We start from the raw sequence: 20,221 nt of genomic DNA, 5'->3' as shown, positions 1-20,221 counted from the left end.
CACCACGTTGACTATGCTTCAAGCAATGATTTGCTTGGTTGTGAAAACAGTTGAATGAACAGCAATTTATGGCAGTCGCAGTCCAATAAAAGTCAATACAAGCACAGTGGACTGCATAATGAAAGTTCAAACTGTGGGAGTGGAAAATAGATCCGAGCCGTGTGTGGGCAATTAACAAAAGAATCAGCTAAGCATCTAGATTCAAAACACGGGGCACTGCACACTCTTTGGTGGGAGAGTGCTCCCAGCAAAGTTAAAAACACTATTATAGAGTTAACCAGCAGCATAGTGTGGAATACAAGTTGTTAAACACTTTTGCAGATCCTGTTTAGTCTGCTTTATAGGTCTTGCCCCTGCTCTCTACCCCTCTAGCAAAGCACAGGCCACACACTGTTGAGTAAGTTTTAAAAGTTTTACTTACTAAATCAAAAGCTCTTGTTCATGGGTTATTCCTTGCAGCAACATGGAGAACACAGGTAGATTATTATTGGGTGTGAAATACACAATATAGTTCAACTATGCAGTCTGAATCATTGTATCATAAATTGTAGAGTCACAAGGGTCAGCTAGTCCAACCCCCTGAACTCCACCTGCTCTGTGCCTGTGTGATCAGAGTCCTCACCTTTTGGAGAGTCTATTCAGAGCTATGTACTAATGTATGGCAGTTGAGAGTAAAAGCATCCGGAGGCGCCCTTGGGCTAAGTCAGGGGTCAGCAAACTTTTTCAGCAGGGGGACGGTCCACTGTCCCTCAGACCTTGTGGGAGGGCAGACGATATTTTGAAAAATAAATAAATGAACAAATTCCTATGCCCCTCAAATAAGCCAGAGATGCATTTTAAATAAAAGGGCACATTCTACTCATGTAAAAACACGCTGATTCCCAGTCTGTCTGCAAGCCAGATTGAGAAGGTGATTGGGCCAGATCCGGCCCCTGGGCCTTAGTTTGCCTACCCATGGGCTAAGTGTTTTTAGGATAAAATACCTTCTACAATTGGATGGAAGACTTATATACAAACTTGCAAAATATGAACAACTTGCATATAAACGCAGACTTGCCGTGGACAAATTCACTGATATGTGGAATCCATTCTTACAAATACTGTAATAGGTTAAGATCTGGTGAAGTACAATACAGTGGTACCTTGGGTTACATACGCTTCAGGTTACAGACTCCGCTAACCCAGAAATATTACCTTGGGTTAAGAACTTTGCTTCAGGATGAGAACAGAAATCGTGCTCCGGTGGTGCGGCAGCAGCGGGAGGCCCCATTAGCTAAAGTGGTGCTTCAGGTTAAGAACAGTTTCAGGTTAAGAACAGACCTCCAGAATGAATTAAGTTCTTAACCCGAGGTACCACTGTAACAACCTTGTAAAACACAGAGTTTTGGGTTCCCCCTCCCCCCTTTATTTCCCCTTTTACACGGGTTCTGTTTCTCTCTCTCTCTTTTTCTCTCTTTTATTTACATCTCACCATGTTTAGTGCCCATATAATTATGTGCTTTTTGCACTTTCAATAAGGATTTTTTTTTTTTTAAAAAGACAGGATAAAGTCCCAGCGAGACAAGCTGCATTGCCTCCACCTGAGGCTCATTGCACTTATTCCTTCTCTACAGCTGGCAGGGGAGGCCAGGCTGCTTGGAACGTAAGGCAGCTGTGAAGGGGCTGGTTCTGCAGCATTTAAAGCCTTCCTCTCCTGCCCTGGTCCTCTTTGGGGCACAGTGGGTGGTGGGTTAATTTTGTAGTCAGAATGGGGCTGTTAGCTTCTGTTAGCGGTGTGCTGTTGTGTGTAGTAATTGGTGTGGTGGACATTGCAGGTCCTTGGGAGTTGTCTGGGGATGATCTAGTTTGGAGAACTCCTTCCAGGACTGTTCCTCCAGTGGGACAGCCTCGTGGCTCAGTCTTGTCTCCGTCTTCACCCTGGGCTTGGGTGGACGTTCCCCAGCTGAGGGCTTTATCCCTCCTGACTCCCGTGACTGTGCATTGCATGGAGGCTCAGGTGGTCGTAACTGTGAACAGGGACCTGTTTGGGACAGGGAGGCTCATCCAAGCTTCGGACCTGATCCTGGGCTCTCTTGGTTGCCCATACACCTCCCTTGACAATGCAGAGAATTTGGTGGTCTTTGAAGCTGGGCTCCATGAGTGTGGCAGCATCTTACAGGTAAGGTGAACTGATGAAATACACGTTCTTCTTCAGTTTCTTGAGCTTCTTTTAGTTGTCGTAAAGTAACAAGAAAAGCCTAATGGGTGAAGAAGTAAAATGGGGGTGGAAAGACTCCTCATATTTCTGATGTCCCGGCTGTGGCTACTGTTTGTTTATGTGGTTAAAAAGATACTGCCCATGCATGAGAGGGAGGTATTGATGGCTTTGGGGGAACCCTAATATTGGACACGGGTGGCACTGTAGTCTAAACCACTGAGCCTTGGGCTTGCTGATCGAAAGGTTGGTGGTTCGAATCCCTGCGATGGGGTGAGCTCCTGTTGCTTGGTCCCAGCTCCTGCCCACCTAGCAGTTCGAAAGCATGTCAAAGTGCAAGTAGATAAATAGGTACCGCTCTGGCAGGAAGGTAAACAGCGTTTCCGTGCGCTGCTCTGGTTTGCCACATGACCCAGAAGCTGTCTGAGGACAAACGCTGGCTCCCTCAGCCAGTAAAGTGAGATGAGCGCCGCAACCCCAGAGTCGTTCATGACTGGACTTAACTGTCAGGGATCCTTTACCTTTTTAAATATTTGCAGAAATATAAATGCTTTAACAAACCCTGGAACTGTAAAATGCTTGGTAATGTGTTGTTTTTTAATGGGGCAGGTAAAGGTGAGAAAAGGGATGTGGGTGGTCCTAGGTACTTTGTGTCCTTGTGCTAAGCCCTGCACAAGGCCACCTCTGCATGGTCCCTCACTATCCTCCTACATTATAACAGACGATGGAGAGGACATCCCTCTGGGGTGATTGCACCTCCCTACACTTAATAGGGAATATATATTGAAACAAGCAATGGAATGATAATAGAATTGCAGAGTTGGGAGAGATCCAAGGGTCAAGTCCATATTTTTAAGATGGCATTTATTTTTAGGAATATGATGTGTTTATATGAATCAACAATAGTTTGAGCAGCCTTCTCTACCCTGGTGCCCTCCAGATGTGGTGGACTCCCAACTCCCATCAGCCCCAACTAGAGCAGATGATGGGAATTGGAGTCCATAACGTCTGGAGAGCACCAGGTTGATGAAGCCTGTTGTGAATCTATATTTGCCACTGCTCTTCTCCTTCCAGATGACTCCAGACTCTCTTGTCTATAGCATAAGCCTCTACTATAGTCCTAATCCTGGAAGTAACTCTCAAATCATCAGGACCAGCCCAGCTGAAGTTCCTATTGAATGTCACTATCCAAGGTGAGTGGCTCTTTGTTCTCTGATCGCACCTTCCCAATGACTGTTCCTTGGAGAACTGGTTGATCAGTGAAGGCTGTCCCTTTCAGGAAAGACAATGTGAGCAGCAAGCCCATCAGGCCAACGTGGATTCCTTTTAGCTCTACCATTTCTGCAGAAGCAAGGTTGGCCTTCTCGTTGCGTCTGATGAACGGTAGGTGGCAGCCTTGGGGAAAATACTGTCTGCTTCATAAGTCGGGATGGGGAACCTTTTTTTAGTCCAAGGGATGCATTGCCTTCAAGGGCTGTATGTCAGTGATGGGTGAGGCTAGAGGCAAAAGTGTGGAGTAATGAACATAAATCTTAACTTTTGTAAAGTAGGCTACCCCAATCTCTGAGCGATGTGAGATTCCAGGTGTTTCAGGTGCTTGCATAGGGCACTTGTATTATCCCATCCCTGTATTAAGATAAGGCTTCCATTCTAGATGACTGGAGTGCAGAGAGAACCATTAACAGGTATCAGTTGGGAGATGCCATGCACATCCAGGCTGATGTCAACACTGAGAACCACGTGGTTCTGAAGCTCTTCATTGACAACTGTGTGGCCACACTGAGCCCAGACAGAGACTCTTCTCCCAATTATGCTATAATTGACTTCAATGGGTAAGTTTGCCTTTCTTGCCAGGATCTCTAGGTTGCATTTATTTGGCTGTCAACTACTGGGGAAATGTTGCTAACCACGTGTTTTGTCTTAGATGCCTGGTTGATGGGAGATCAGATGACTCCAGTTCAGCCTTTGTGTCCCCAAGACACAGACAAGATTCTCTCCAGTTCACAGTTGATGCCTTCCAGTTTGCAGGAGATAATGGAGGCTTGGTGAGACATTAATGAACACAGCAAGCTTCCTGATCTGGCACATTTTGCAGCAATTGGCATTTTTTAAAAAAATCCCTATGAAAGCTCACCAGCATTTTAGTGTGAATTTATTGTAATAAATACATTTTATATGCAGTTTTGACTAATGTATACATTCTTGCAAGGACATTCCCCTAATACAATGCTTTTTTGTATGTTGTTTTCATTAATATCTTGGGGGGGGGTTTAATCCACTTTCCTTAATGTGTGCAGTTTTGTAATTATTGTCAACTGGGATAGCTCAGTTGGTAGAGTAGGAGACTCTTAAACTCAGGGCTGTGGGTTTGAGCCCCACATTGGGCAAAAGATTCCTGCATTGCGGGGGGTTGGACTAGATGACCCTTGTGGTTCCTACCAGCTCTACAGTTCTATGTTTCTAGGAGAACTGCATTGCAAACTTTCAAATCGGTGCAGATTTTGAAGGATAGCTGCATTTCAGTTCTCATATTATTTAGGGACGTGCAAATTTGGAAGATTTGCCTTTGAATGTGTATAGAATTGAATTTCTCCTCCATCCCTACCTACAGGAAAAGCAGGACATGGATGAAAGGGGCTTTGCAGGCAATGCCGGTCAGCTGACTGTCCATGCCTGCAAAAGCCCCTTGCACAGTGCTTCCCAAGGGCCAACAACTAGCTAACTTCCCTGTGCCTCCTGTACTTTGATGGCTAGAGAGGCTGCGTTGTACACTATGGATACCAGATATAGCTACATGCTGTGTTTTTAGCCTTTTATTGGGCTGTTGTTTTTATTCTGGTTATATATTTTGAGGTTTTATATTTTGATTTTGTTCTGTGAACTACCCTGAGACCTCTGGGAATAGGGCGGTCTATAAATTCAATATTGTATATAAATAAAATAATAGAACTAGCTCTTTGGACTTGGTAAAGCCACTGTGACAGAGCTGTTTGAGCATGAGTTTGGGGGAATCTGTGGTTCTCCAGATGTGGACGGACTAGAACTCTCATTATCCCTGACCATTGGTCATACTGGCTGGGGCTGATGGGACTTGGAGCCCAATGGCATTTGGAGAGCATTGAGTTGCTCAATAGGCTGCAATACTGGAAAGTCCAATGGTCTTTCTTTGGGGTTCCCCCCTCACTTTCTCCCCCCTTACTTTCTCCAGGTCTACATTACTTGCCACTTGAAAGTCACAGCAGCTGATCAACCTCTTGGTCCTCAGAACAAGGCTTGCTCTTTCAATAAAGCAAGGAACAGGTGAGGGAAGCAGCTGAGAACTGTGGAGGGCGGGGCTGTCTGAGAAGCTGAGAGCAGCAGGGGAAGAGTGATTCCTGTACCCCCCTTTTGCTGCAGCTGGACTCCCATTGAAGGTGCTGCAGACATCTGCAGCTGCTGTGAGAGGAGGAACTGTATGCCACCTGGAGGCCGGTCTGGAAGGATGGATCCCTGGTGGAGAGAGACGAGAGGACGCTTCCAGAGAGATGCTCCTGTTATTGTGCATGGTAAATTCTGTGTCCAGAGCGACTTATGGAACAGGGGTGGTGACTCCAGGACATGAGGCCTTGCTTCCTAAATAACAATTAGGCATGGGTCAAAAAAGCTTCCTATTGGCTCCAATTTTTCAGAGGACGAAATGGCAACTGGTTCCAGTGAACTGCTCTTGCCATCCAAGATGTTTCTCCTAATGTTCAGCCAATGACTACCCTCCTCCTGGGACTTAACCCCATTAGAGCTCATCCTGTCCCCCCCCCCCACCTGCTGCCACCAACCCCTCTGCATCGTCAGTGTCTAGATTGGCTATAATTTTCCCATAGGAGGAAATGTGTTAAAAGGAGCTTAACTCGAACCTGATCAAAATAAGTTTCTAGGCTTTCATGCTTTTGCAGGTGACTCTTCGGTGGGAAGAGCAGAGGCTGACGTGGTAATAGGACCGGTTGTCCTGGGTGTCCCAAAGAGTTTGGGGCATTTTCCTGAAAACCAAAGAACCATAGGGGCAATGGAAGAAGGTAAGGCTGCACTCTTGGGTGGCATTTTTTGCATGTAGAAAGTCTGCTGTTCAAACTCTTGCGTCTCTAGGTAGGGCTAAAAAAGACCTCTGCTTGACACTTAGAGAGCTAGAATCATAGAGTTAGGGTCATCTAATTCAACCCCCTGCAATCTTTTTGCCCATGGTAGGTGACTGTAAAGGGATGTGGGTGGCGCTGTGGGTTAAACCACAGAGCCTAGGGCTTGCTGATCAGAAGGTCGGTGGTTCGAATCCCTGCGACGGGGGTTTGTTGCTTGGTCTCTGCTCCTGAGAATCTAGCAATTCAAAAGCACATCAAAGTGCAAGTAGATAAATAGGTACCACTCCGGTGGGAAGGTAAACAGCGTTTCCATGTGCTGCTCTGGTTCGCTAGAAGCGGCTTAGTCATGCTCGCCACATTACAGCTGTACGCCAGCTCCCTCGGCCAATAAAGTGAGATGAGCGCTGCAACCCCACAGCTGGCCACGACTGGACCTAATGGTCAGGGGTCCCTTTACCTTTACCTTTATGGTAGTGTACATGCTCTAAACGCAGAAGGGCCCATATTCAATCTCCACTTCTCTTTCTCAGGTACCCATGAGATGTCTCTGTTGACAATGGCAGGACTGTCCATAGCAACTGTCTTCCTAGCTTTGACATTGGGGATTCTGGGATATCTCAGTGCCTGCAAGAAAAAAAGCCACTCCAATTCTACTCCAATCTTAGAGCTTTCTGGAAAAGCTGTGTAAAATAAAATAGAAATAAAAATGGGTGAAATGGACTGTGACTTGCACTCTTCTTCTGTAATGGAAAGGGGAGTATGTAATTGGAGTAGCCAGTGGGATGGTGCCCTCCAAGAAGCCATTGGTCTAAAGTGCCCATCAGCCCCAACCAGCATGATCAATAGTTGGAGATGATGGGAGGTGCATTCTAGGGGCACCTGGGAGGCCACTGGTTCCCCACTCTTGAATTAAGTTGCTCAGTGTACTCATGACAGCTGCATTCACATGTTGGCTTATTCAATTTCCCTGAAGCTTCCTCAGCTGTTAATTTCCACATGATACTTGAGCTTTGAAGCGATGTCCAAATGTAATGCTAAGAGTTGCATGGGCATCTGTGCCATGTCTAAAAAGTGTGTGGTAGCCCTGACAACTTCCTCCCCTCCCTAAATAACACTGTGCTAACTCCATTCTCTAGAGTCTACAAATTCAGTAACATGACTCAGCGGCTGGAGTCACTAGATCCAAGTATCTATGGCAGAGCTTTATTTTATTGACCTTGAAAGGATGCAACAATCTGTCCACCTCAGTGTTGTCCAACCTAGGGGACCTCTTGAATGGGTAGGTTTGTAGTTTAAAGAGTGTCCAAGTGATCTCTGGAGGTAGCTGAAATAAGAAATGATAGTTAAATCGAGAATGAGCAAAAGGAGAGGGGATTATTCTCTTTCTACAGTCATAAGAGGTTAATATTTTTCCAAGATGCACCCCTGGAACAGGTGTGGGGGAACCTTTGGCCCTCCATATTTTTCTGAGCAAAGGTTATTTCTGGATTTAGAACACAGTGAACACGTAGATTAGGTGAAAGCTGAATATATTGTTAATAGCTGAAAGAAAGCTAAAAAAGCTTTATTTTCTTGCTGCCTTTCCTTTGGTTGCTGGGAGCTCCTAGAGCAATGGACTCTTGAAGCTGGAGCTTGGCCAGCACACATCACTTTCCAAATCTAGCCTGCACTCAGGTTCTACCTGACAGAGTTGTTCTTCAGACTTATATACTGTTAGGTTTACATAAACCACACCTGGTATTCAGGTTATTGTTCAGCAGCCCGATTTTATACATTCTTGTAAGGCAAAGGACTCCTTTGCACTTGGCATGTAGCCCACATAAATCTCTCAAGTTCATCCATATGCTTTATGCCAGGTGGGACTGTAAGGCCCTGCTAGGGGCTTATCCAAGAGATTAAAATTCCCAGGTGCTGCCATCTTGATATATAAGTAACCTTGAGAGAATAGTGTTTTATAGAATAATGAGAGAAACAGAATTAAGTACTTAAAGGTCCCAGGTGCCACAAGATATCTAGGCATGAAGGAGCATTGCTGTGTGTCACCTAAAACTCCTCAAAACCATACAGTGGTACCTCGGGTTACATACGCTTCAGGTTACAGATGCTTCAGGTTACAGACCCAGAAATAGTGCTTCAGGTTAAGAACTTTGCTTCAGGATGAGAACAGAAATCGTGCTCTGGCGGCATGGCAGCAGCAGGAGGCCCCATTAGCTAAAGTGGTGCTTCAGGTTAAGAACAGTTTCAGGTTAAGAACAGACCTCTGGAACGAATTAAGTACTTAACCCGAGGTACCACTGTAATGGTCTTCTGTGGTTTGCCAGTGCACAAGGTTGAATTGCAACAACTAACATACCTGGCCATTGACTGTGTTTGGTAGGGCTGATCGGAATTGTAGTTCAGCAGCATCCCTGTTTAGAGATTTCTCTGAATCTCTGGACTTCCCACCTTCCCCTCCATTGGTCATATTGTCAACCTTTTCAACTGCATATTATTCAGTAATCTATATGTTATGCCAGTCCATTTTGTCCATATTTGTTACATTACAGGTGTTAATGTTTTCATCTGCTTACAGTGGTCTCCCAGGTAAGTTATAATCCTGCTCTAGAACCTCACAACTACTCTCTGACCTTAAACTTTGGGAACCAGAGCTCTTGCCCCCTTATCTTTTCAGCAAAATCTACACAAGTTTTCCTTCCACTGCTGAAGTGCTGAAAGCCAAGGTCATATTGGTCGCCATTTTTCCATGGGCACTTGTTTGTGTTGATAATTGCCTATAGCGCAATACTAGAATAACATATACTACATATGGTTAATAAATCAATGAACTTAAAGGTAGAAAAAGTTTATAAAAGGCCTACAATAGAATCGTAGCTAAAAAAGTTAGTACTTGCAAAACAAGCAAAAGTGACACAGAAGTAATTGTGCATGGGTAAGATCTTTCTTTTTAAAAATTGTTGAGCATAGGTTTTCAGCAGCAGATATGCTTTGATCAGGTTTCTTTTTCCTTTATTGCAGGACAGTTAGACAAATGGCCAAATTAAAAGAGAAAAGGGGAAGAAGGAGTTAAATGTGATGTACTGCAGAGGCACTCAGTTGTGCCCAAGATTGCAAGGGCCCCTCAAAGGATTGTGCCAGATCTTTGGCACTCTGGCATGACCTCTGATGAGATGGGAAAGTGTGCTGGGTTCATACACAGGGTCATGCCAAAGTGCTGACTTTTGGCAATCTGGTACGACCCTGCTGATGAGCCCAGAGTGCCAGTATCAGACAGGAAGGCACACTGGACTTGTCAGCAGAGTTGTGTCAGAATGCCAAAGGTCCAGCACCATTTGAAGGTCCACCATTTGAAGAGCCCAGCATACCAGTGCTCTCTCTCTCTCTCTCTGTGTGTGTGTGTGTGTGTGTGTGTGTGTGTGACATCACATATTGAGGAGGTCCAGCCCCTTGTCCAAAGATTTCAAGGGGGCTAAAGACATGACCCCCTGGAGTTGGCGTGCCCGATGTACGATATTGGAAGACAAAATCTGCTTATGATGATATATATATGTGTGTGTGTGTGTGTGTGTGTGTGTGTGTATCTTATTGAATAAGGGACACGGGTGGTGCTGTGGGTTAAACCACAGAGTGTTGGGTTGAAATAAACGACAGACGAGTAGCAAGTGTCATATGGGAGGCATCTCCCGAGCAAGTCTCGGGGAGTCCCTTTTATTGAATATTACAGCATTGCCACATATGTGCTTATTGCTGATTGGTTAACACAAGTACAAAGCAAAGGTTGCATATAAGCATTAATCATGAATAGATTAAAGGGTGGGAAAGGGAACACAGAACTAGACAGGCATGAAAACCTCCTTATTAAACTATAACTAGTGATTGATATAGCAAGACTTAAACAATTACTAATGATTGATATAGCAAGACTTAAAAGGACATAACAATTACGTTCCGATAGATGTGGTCAGCTATGCATTAAGAACAGGTCAGGGTACAATGTTTTCATGAACTCAATGTGAACTGAACATTCTAGGGTGATGAGGGAATGTCTTAGTATTAGAACGGTTTGTGCAGAACCATGTGCAGAAGCAAAGCTTCCCATCATGACACAGTCATGTGCAGAAGCAAAGCTTCCCTTCAACAGAGCCTAGGACTTGCGATCAGAAGGTTGACGGTTCGAATCCACGCGACGGAGTGAGCTCCCATTGTTTGGTCCCTGCTCCTGCCAACCTAGCAGTTCGAAAGCACGTCAAGGTGCAAGTAGATAAATAGGTACCGCTCCGGCGGGAAGGTAAACGGTGTTTCCGTGCGCTGCTCTGGTTCGCCAGAAGCGGCTTAGTCATGCTGGCCACATGACCTGGAAGCTGTACGCCGGCTCCCTCGGCCGATAAAGCGAGATGAGCACCGCAACCCCAGAGTCGGTCACAACTGGACCTAATGGTCAGGGGTCCCTTTACCTTTTATCTTATTGAATATTGTATGATCTAAACAGTACAATAAAGCATAACAGCAAAACAAATACAGTGGTACCTCTGGATATGAATGGGATCTGTTCCAGATCCCCGTTCGCATACTGAAGCGAACGCAACCCGCATCTGTGCGTACACGGGTCGTGATTCGCCGCTTCCGTGCATGCGTGTGATGTCATTTTGACCGTCTGCACATGCGTGAGCGGCGAAACCTGGAAGTAACGTGTTCCGTTACTTCCAGGTCGCCGCAGAATGCAACCCGAAAGCGCTCAACCTGAAGCATATTTAACCCGGTCTGTTGTGACTTGTTCCATAAACTAGTGCATACAGAGGGAAGAAAGAATCAAGGAATGGAAATGAAGTAAGAGTGTAGGGCAAAGAGCAAGACGCGGTGGAACTCTGCCCTTAATCTGCCTCTGGCCCTGCCAAATCCCTACCCTCGCTCAAGCGTCTGGGCTGGCATCCCTTCCGAGTGGCTCACAGCTGCTGGCTGTGCTCACTCTTTGGCTGCCAGATCTGCAGGCTAGAGCAGAACATCAGCAGATAAAGCTCTTCATGAGAATTGCATCCTGGTGCCAGGGCAAACCGCATGGTGAATTCCTGCTGGGCATGTGGCTCTTGAAGGCACAAGGGGTGCCAGGAAAAGAGCTGGCATGTTTACAATGCCCTGGGACGTCCAGTCCTACCCATCCTCTGAAGTATTGATGTACAAAAGCGATAATCTGTCTGGAAAGGAAAATAAAAACTTTTGATATGCAGATCTGTCTCCTGTTTGCTTTAAGTTGATGGAAGTGACTCCTTTTTGCCAAATGAACTGCATAATCTATTTTCTTGCATTGGAGGGCAATACCGTATTTTTCGCTCCATAAGATGCACCTGACAATAAGACGCACCTAGTTTTTAGAGGAGGAAAACAAGAAAAAAAATATTCTGAATGAAACAGTGGATATATGATTTTTGTGGTTCATGCTGTGGCCCCAGACATGATGTGTGATTTGATGGTGTGTTTGGGGTAGCCCAATGCAAAAGTCCTGAGGATCCATGTGGATCCGTGCTTTGTAACCACGTTTTTACACCATTGCAGCCCCACGCAACAGTGGGTGTGTGGGTTTTTTTTTTTGGGTGCAGGCTGTAGCCATGGACATGCTATGTGATCTGATGGTGAATTTGGGGTGACCCAATGCAAAAATCCAGAGGATCCATGGGCTTTTACCTCCCCCCTCCCAGGCAGCCTCTTTTATCGCTAGCCTCCCTTATCTCCCTCCTGATCACAATCAGCTGCTTCCTTTCAACACCCCCTTCCCTCTTGTTTGCCTTAGTGTCTTTTCCTTAGCTGGAGCAGTTTTTTGCTCATCCTTTTCTTCTAATTTCTCTCATTGCTTGTTTTTAGTATTCCTGTCTCTTCTTTTTGCAAGTTACCTCCCCCCTCCCCTGGTAGCCTCCTTTACCAGCAGCCTTATCTCCCTCCCGATCGCTTGCTGATCAGCGGCTTTGTTTCAACACCCACCTCCCTCTTTCTAAAAAAAACAAAAAAACAAAACATGACCTCCTTTTCGCCCCTGGGCAATTTGGCTCCAGGGACCAGACATTCACTCCATAAGATGCACAGACATTTCCCCTTACTTTTTAGGAGGAAAAAAGTGTGTCTTATGGAGCGAAAAATACGGTGTTTTTCAGTGCAGAGACCACATTCCATTCTCCACAACCTTCGGAAGGCCAAAGTGGGTGGAACAACTAATGTAAATTTTTCCTTGCACACTAGACTAGTTCCTGTGCATGCTGTCTATCCTCCATGCAGGCAAGCAAGAGGCATGATCAGAGTTCAAGGGCACCTTCCAGCCGGGCAAAAACACACAAGGAGGGTGTGAAGCAGGGCTGGTGATGAGAGGATGTGGCCTGGGGGGAGAGGGTGGGGTGGTAAGGAGAGTTTTCTGGGGGCCAGATAAGAATGGAGGCCACTTTCAGCTTTTGGGCATTATGTTTCTCACCCCAGTTTTATTGTGTGAGTAAAACATGGATGTTCTTTTTAAAATGTTTGCCCAACTGCTTTTTGTACTTTGTAACCACTTATATGCCGACATTAAGCAGCAAAATGATAATGATAATTGATGATTGGTAATTTTAAAATGTAATATAATGTAAAACAGCTGGAGGACATCAGGTTCCTCATCTTTGACTCACGCTTATCATTTGTAGAACTCAAACACAACTTACACAGCTTTATGAACCCTTAAAAGGGTCAGATAGGACATGAAACAACAGCAATCTCTTGGTTTCAGTTTCCCAAGCAACACTAATCCCGAATATTGCTTCTGGAAACCATTTTGGGGTGCTATTTCCTGAACTGCGCAGGATGAAAACAAAGCTGACTTACCTTTACAGGCTGTTTGTAAGGATTGCAACAGAACTTTGTCTGCAAAGCAATGTGAGCGTCTGAAATCACTGCGGAAGTCTCTTCCGTTGCTGCTGATGCTCCAGAGAGGCTTCTGGAGGTCAGCGTATAATGAATCACATGTTGGGCCTGTTGCGGGACACTTGGGATGGTTTTTATCCAGTAATGTTTATCCACCTTCCATTAAGCTAAGAGGTTCTCCTGCCTTCCTGCTAGAATAGCTGCTGTTTAACAAATCAACTAAATTGCCTGCGATAGCTTGTCCTTGGCTGCCACTTAGCGGTAGTTTGGAGTTTATTAGATTAGCAAAACTCCTGTTTTCCACCGGGAGGCTGTCTCGTGTGCAGGATTCCAATGTGCGCACTGTGACTGGAAGGCGTAGGAAGTGACCTTATACTGGTTTGTCCAGCTCAACCTTGTCTTTTTTAAAAAAATTGTTTATTTGGTTTTCAGATCAATGTTTTACAATCACATATCCAATAAACAACATAAAAACAAGATTCCAAAGAATCTCTTGGACTTCCCTCCTCCCCTTTGTGGGTTCTATTATGAATCATTTCCTCCTGCATCTTTTATAAAAATCCGTATCTTTTATCTCTCCATTATGTCCAAAATTCACCATTAAACTACAAGTGTTATTCCAGTCCTAACCAGTGCTTTTTCCCTAAAAAAAAGGGTTTAGGGGTACTCTCATTCTCCTACTCTTACTGAAACACTGCCCCTCAATGAGGCCAAACTTAGATTCACATCCCCCCAGAAAAAGCACTGGTTTTAACTGTTTGCAATGGTTTTTAAGAAAAAATATAATTTCCCCTCATTTCTTATTAAAATTTTGGTCTTCCTGATTTCTGATTCTTCCAGCCATTTTTGCCAATTCAGCATAATCCATCAATTTAATCTTCCTTTCTTCTCTGGTTGGGACTTTATCTTCTTTCCAACTGTGGGCCAATAATATCCATGCAGCCGTGGTCGCATACATAAATAGTCTTTTCTGCTCCCTTGGGATTTTGGCACCTAGAATTCCTAAAAGAAAAGTTTCAGGTTTTTTAGAAAAAGTTATTTTAAACATTTTTTCAACTCATTATAAATCATTTCCCAAGATTCTTTTACTACCTTACATGCCCACCACATATGATAAAAGGTGCCTTCTTTTCCCTTACATTTCCAACAAGCATTTGATCCTGTTTTATACATTTTTGCTAAAAAAAACTTCCAATGAAGGAGGGGCTACCACCTTCCAAGGGAGTCTATGCCGTGGCTGAACAGCTCCTACTGCCTTAAAGTTCTTCCTAATGTTTAGTCGGGTTTCCCAGTAGTGATGTATGGGAGTGAGAGCTGGACCATCAAGAAGTCGCTGAAGAGACTTCCGGGTTAGCGTGAATGGCTAATGGCGGATTCCCTCCGAGCTCCGGAGGGAATCGGCTCTTCAGGAGCGGGGTCTTGCCGCTGCGGCAACGCGGGGACCCTTAGAAATCACAGGCGGGGAAGCCTGTGAACTTGGTGACTCGGCGGGCACCATTTGCGTCCCCCCCGACCTGTGAAGAAGCCTTTTTAAAGGCTTTGGAACGGGGGACGGGGTGAGCGGCGCGGTGCTGAGAGTCGACTGCTTCTCCTGGGGAGTGAAGCCGCGAGCCATGGTCGGAGGGCGCTGACTTTTTCCTGTGAACAATTGGACCCTAAAAGTAACAACCCGTGAGTAGTACGGAAATTGGACTTTTTAAGGAAATTTCTTTGGAATTTGGCACGATCGGGGAAGGTGCAAACAGGAAGTCCGCCTCCCCGCCTTGTAAAAGATCTAAAGCAAGGACTAGTTAACTAAAGTCGAGAGACTTGTCTTTTCGATAAAAGATATCAATTTCACGATTTGGCGATACAAGTATAAGTAATTGTGCTGGAGGATAAGAGTTAAATTTGAGAGTTGAAGTTCCACCCCCCCCCCCAGACCCGGGAGTGATTCGCGAGAGAGCCTGCTGAGGAAACATAGAGAAGTTTGACAGCTGTCAAATTTAGCTGTCAAAAAGGAAAAAGAGAACTTTGTTTCTGCTGTCTCTGCTGGATACAGTTGCTGCAACCTGGTTGCATTTTGTTGAAAATAAGTAAGAACTGATACAAATTAATCTGACTTTTGGATCTTAACTGGAAAGAATACTAAGTTACTAAATCCCTCTAGAGGAGGATTTGGGACACTGCAAGAATGGCTGGAAAAGGGAAAATTCAGGCTGGGCTGGACAGAATATTTGTTCTCCTGGGAAAGTTACAAGGCCAAATTGAGGTTTTGTCTACAAATGTAACAACCTTGAATTTAAAAGTAAATAACATTACGGAACTTGATAAGGACTTGACTCAGGAAGCCCATGCAGCTGGACAAAAAAGAGGACTTTGAGAATTCTGAAAGTGTGGAGAAAGAGATATATGTTGTTCCTGAGGAGAAGGAAGGAGGAGCTGTAACTTTGCAAATGACAAAGGCGAGCCAGAGGCCTGACATCATGCTAATAAAGGGAAACAAGAAATCAAACCAAAGGCCTGACAGGATGATTACAAAGGAAAATAAGTACTGGATGATGAAATTCTGGTTCAAATTGGTGAAGGAAGAATGGAGAGATTCCTTTGTGTGGAGACCGGAAGATCTATGGATTACAAATCTGATTAAAGTGGAAGCTGGAGTCTTGGTGACAAATGGACTTTTGGACCTTGTTTTTAAGTATGGAGGCCTGGCTGGAAGAAATTTGGATCTTATTGAGACAGAGCTCCTCCGAAATTTGGAGTTTAATATTAAGGACTATCAAAAAAACCGGCAGAGAGGGACTGTTTGGTTATTAATATGAAAATTGGGAAATTCGTGGAATGGAACTAGGGTCGACTTTAGGAAAAAGATTTGTGTACTGAGGTACAAATATTGATGTTTATAAGTTAAAATAAGTTAAAAAAAATGAATTAAATATAAAAAGGTTAAAAATTGGGGATAGGAACTTGTTGAACAAACAACTTGAATTGGAATGCAAGAAGGGAGGTGTGGGGAAGTCTGGGAAATATGGTAATGAAAATATGAAACTGTAAATTTTAAATTTTTTCTTTTTTCTTTTTTTGCATTTTTTGTTTTTTTAGATTTTTTTTGTATTGAATTTGAAAAGCTCTAATAAATATTTCATTAAAAAAAAAAAGAAATCGCTGAAGAATTGATGTTTTTGAATTATGGTGCTGGAGGAGACTCTCGAGAGTCCCATGGACTGCAAGAAGATCAAACCTATCCATTCTGAAGGAAATCAGCCCTGAGTGCTCACTGGAAGGACAGATCCTGAAGCTGAGGCTCCAATACTTTGGCCACCTCATGAGAAGAGAAGACTCCCTGGAAAAGACCCTGATGTTGGGAAAGATGGAGGGCGCAAGGAGAAGGGGACGACAGAGGACGAGATGGTTGGACAGTGTTCTCAAAGCTACTAACATGAGTCTGACCAAACTGCGGGAGGCAGTGGAAGACAGGAGTGCCTGGCGTGCTCTGGTCCATGGGGTCACGAAGAGTCGGACACGACTAAACGACTAAACAACAACAACGTTTAGTCAGAATCTCTTTTCTTGTAACTTGAAGCCATTGATTCAAGTCCTACCCTCTGGAGTAGCAGGAGCAAGCTTGTTCCATCTTCCACATGATGGTTGATGAGCAATTTCAAGGCCCCTCCTGCTCTCCTTTCTCACTTGATCTTCATCCTGGGCTTGAATCTGGCTGCCTTTCCAGTGGAGGGCTGTCTGCCACAAAGTAGAACATGTAGTCACCTGACAAGGAACAGATCCCGAATTGAGTTTAGAAGTACAGTGGTACCTTGGGTTAAGAACTTAATTCGTTCCGGAGGTCTGTTCTTAACCTGAAACTGTTCTTAACCTGAGGTACCACTTTAGCTAATGGGGCCGCCTGCTGCTGCTGCGCCACCGGAGCATGATTTCTGTTCTCATCCTGAAGCAGAGTTCTTAACCCATGGCACTATTTCTGGGTTAGCGGAGTCTGTAACCTGAAGCGTCTGTAACCCGAGGTAGCACTGTACGTGCAAAATGCGGCCTGGGTGTATTTCTGTCTGTAACTTAAACAGATTGGAATAGGTACGTGTGACTTTATTTAGTTGCGGAGAAAGAACCTTGCACCTGCCGCTTTGGGGCTCAGCAGGCTTTGCTTGCCGTTGCCAAAGGTGCTTTGCAAGCTCTTTGATCTGCCTGCACACTCTCGCCACAGCCATTTCCTCACCATATTTACCCGCTTTCCCCTGTGGCTTGAATGCCTTTTCATGTTCAAAGCGCTTTCTGCTTGGAATTCAGAGGTGGTAAGGAGGCCGTCTGAGTTTAGTATGGGGCAGGGCGGATCCTCTCTGGCTAAGTGTCTCTGTAGTGCTTTGGAAGTCAAAGGGCATCAACACCCTGATGTGCTCAACTGCCCGTGATGAGCCCCCATTTTAAATACAGTGGTACCTCGGGTTACAGACACTTCAGGTTACAGCCACTTCAGGTTACAGACTCCACTAACCCAGAAATAGTACCTCGGGTTAAGAACTTTGCTTCAGGATGAGAACAGAAATCGTGTGGCGGCTGCGGGAGGCCCCATTAGCTAAAGTGGTACCTCAGGTTAAGAACAATTTCAGGTTAAGAACGGACCGCCAGAATGAATTGGGAGTTTTAGTCTGAATTATCCCCAACAGGAAGGACTCCGGTTTTTTTTGGAAAGTACTTTTAAACTCCCCCCCCCCCAATTCATTACGGATCTTTCCCCAAAACTCTTTTACCCTTTTACAAGTCCACCACATATGAAAGAACGTTCCCTCTAACACATGACTCACTTCCATAAAACAGTGTGCTTAACGCGCAAGCCTGGTAGATCACCCACCTGGTCATTAGCATCAAATCTTCCCATACCCTTTTGGAGAGGCAAGACAAATTCACAGAGAATAAAGCTGTCAGTGCCTACTAGTCATGATGGGTACAATCCAGCGCCAGTAGGAGGTCTCTAAACAACAGTTGCTGGGAAACAGATGTGGGGAGAATGCTGTTGTGCTCGTATCCTGCTTGTGGGCTTCCCAGAAGAGGCATCTGGTTGGCCACCCTGAGAACAGGGCCTGATCCAGAAGTCGGCCTCTTTTGAAATCCTTACTGACCACGCTGCTGGGATTCATCTGAGTTGGGAGTTCTGCTGCATCTGTGCATATTTTGCATATAGCCCGCAAATTCTCAATGGGATTTACGTCCGGGGAATTCCCTGGCCAATCAAGTACAGTGGTACCTCGGGTTACAGATGCTTCAGGTTACAGATGCTTCAGGTTACAGACTCTGCTAACCCAGAAATAGTACCTCGGGTTAAGAACGTTGCTTCAGGATGAGAACAGAAATTGCATGGTGGCGGCGCAGCGGCAGCTGGAGGCCCCATTAGCTAAAGTGGTACCTCAGGATAAGAACAGTTTCAGGTTGAGAATCGACCTCCAGAACAAATTACTGTATTTTTCACTCTATAAGACGCACCAGACCACAAGACACACCTAGTTTTTGGAGGAGGCAAACAAGAAAAAAAATATTCTTAATCTCAGAAGCCAGAACAGCAAGAGGGATCGCTGCGCAGTGAAAGCAGCAATCCCTCTTGCTGTTCTGGCTTCTGGGATAGCTGTGCAGCCTGCATTCACTCCATAAGATGCACACACATTTCCCCTTACTTTTTAGGAGGGAAAAAGTGAGTCTTATAGAGCAAAAAATACGGTAAGTTCTTAACCCGAGGTACCACTGTACCTGTATTTGCTGCTCTGTCATGAATTTCTTCACCACTTTCGATGTGAGACAGGGGGCTAGGTCCTGCTGCAATATCCCAGTACTGCCAGGATACCTCTTTTCCATCTCTGGAATAACTCCCTTTCGTAGAACCTCAATATATTGTGGCGAGTGCATCATTCCTTCTATTGGCTGCAGGCTTCCGACAAAATAACAACTGAAGCACCCCCAAAACATCTTCTTTTGTGGGTGCTTGACAGACTCATCGATGTGGCAATCATGAAGCTTCTGTCCCTGTGGCCATTGAACATGCCGACTTTGTTTCAATTAATTTGCACAAGGGTGTAGGGCCACAGATCCCTCATCGCTGTCCTAAAACATTCAGTTACAGAGGTCTGGCTTTGGAGATTATGCATAAAACCAGAGTTGTGTCCTCTCCTGCTTCTTTCAAGGGGTTAACTCCGAGAGGAATGTGCTGAATCGGCCACTGCATTCTACTCATTCCTGACTGTCTCTGCCCTGACCTGCTTTCCCAGGCCCTGCAGCTTGGGAACTTGGCTGCTCTTTCTTGGGGAGGGCAGGCGGTGGAGGGCGGGGGGGGGGGGGAGGATTACTGTCTAATCTCAGGAGCGCTAGATGAATGGAAAGCATGTAGAATGGCCTGGCGGGCTTCCGAATGTGACATCTACAAAACGTAATTGAAGGTGCCTCCTAGGGAGGAGCAAACCTCTCCATTTCGGTTCTCTCAGATTCTCATCTTTCCAGTCTTCAGATCTTCACATTTCCACACCAGTTTGCTGCCATATTATTATTATTATTATTATTATTATTATTATTATTATTATTACTACTACAGTGGTACTTTTGTTTACAACCATAATCCGTTCCAGAAGTCTGTTTGTAAACCAAAACAGGTTGTAATCTGAGCTGCTCTTTCGCCAATGGGGCCTCAAAAAAAATTTATTCGTAATCCACAAAAAAAAAAAGAAAAAGAAAAAAGGGTTGTAATCCAAAAAAGGTTGCAAACTGGAACACACACTTCCGGGTTTGACATGTTTGTATTCCAAAACGTATGCGAACCAAGACGTATGCAAACCAAGGTATCACTGTATTATTATTATTATTATTATTATTTAAAATTCAGCAGAATTTAAATGCAAATTCCTCCCAATATGCACATTGTTGTATGCGATTTTGCATTTTGGGATGTTGTTTTCACACAGCATCTCCTCTCCTGCCCCTCCCCCCACTATTCATTTAGTCAGTGTTTTAAAATTATGAACATTAGTAAAGGTAAAGGTAAAGGGACTTCTGACCATTAGGTCCA

At 44.8% G+C, this 20,221-nt stretch overlaps 1 protein-coding gene and 1 long non-coding RNA gene across 2 annotated transcripts in view; one reads left to right on the top strand and one right to left on the bottom strand.

Moving 5' to 3' along the window:
- The window catches only part of LOC310749827, a 285,263-nt gene that overhangs the window by 180,762 nt on the left and 84,280 nt on the right, over positions 1-20,221 (bottom strand). The window lies entirely within an intron of this gene.
- LOC310749566 (zona pellucida sperm-binding protein 3-like) lies at positions 1,527-6,997 on the top strand. The gene is made up of 9 exons (XM_083586758.1): positions 1,527-2,158; positions 3,269-3,387; positions 3,474-3,577; positions 3,849-4,026; positions 4,119-4,239; positions 5,403-5,494; positions 5,591-5,739; positions 6,124-6,243; positions 6,834-6,997. Exons 1-9 carry the CDS (start codon positions 1,748-1,750, stop codon positions 6,989-6,991), a joined length of 1,452 nt encoding a protein of 483 aa, XP_083442884.1. The 5' UTR covers positions 1,527-1,747; the 3' UTR covers positions 6,992-6,997.

Source organism: Podarcis filfolensis (assembly GCF_964270895.1).
Source record: "Podarcis filfolensis genome assembly, chromosome: 14".
Lineage (NCBI taxonomy): Eukaryota > Metazoa > Chordata > Lepidosauria > Squamata > Lacertidae > Podarcis > Podarcis filfolensis.
Note: the sequence above shows the minus strand (reverse complement) of the source record. Positions and strands in the feature narration are given on the sequence as shown.

Excerpts from the sequence above, each read along its gene's own strand:
- LOC310749566 (XM_083586758.1), top strand. The coding sequence starts at position 1,748 with ATGGGGCTGTTAGCTTCTGTTAGCGGTGTGCTGTTGTGTGTAGTAATT. Across the intron at positions 2,159-3,268 it reads AGTGTGGCAGCATCTTACAG|ATGACTCCAGACTCTCTTGT; the intron begins GTAAGGTGAACT and ends TTCTCCTTCCAG. Across the intron at positions 3,388-3,473 it reads ATTGAATGTCACTATCCAAG|GAAAGACAATGTGAGCAGCA; the intron begins GTGAGTGGCTCT and ends TGTCCCTTTCAG.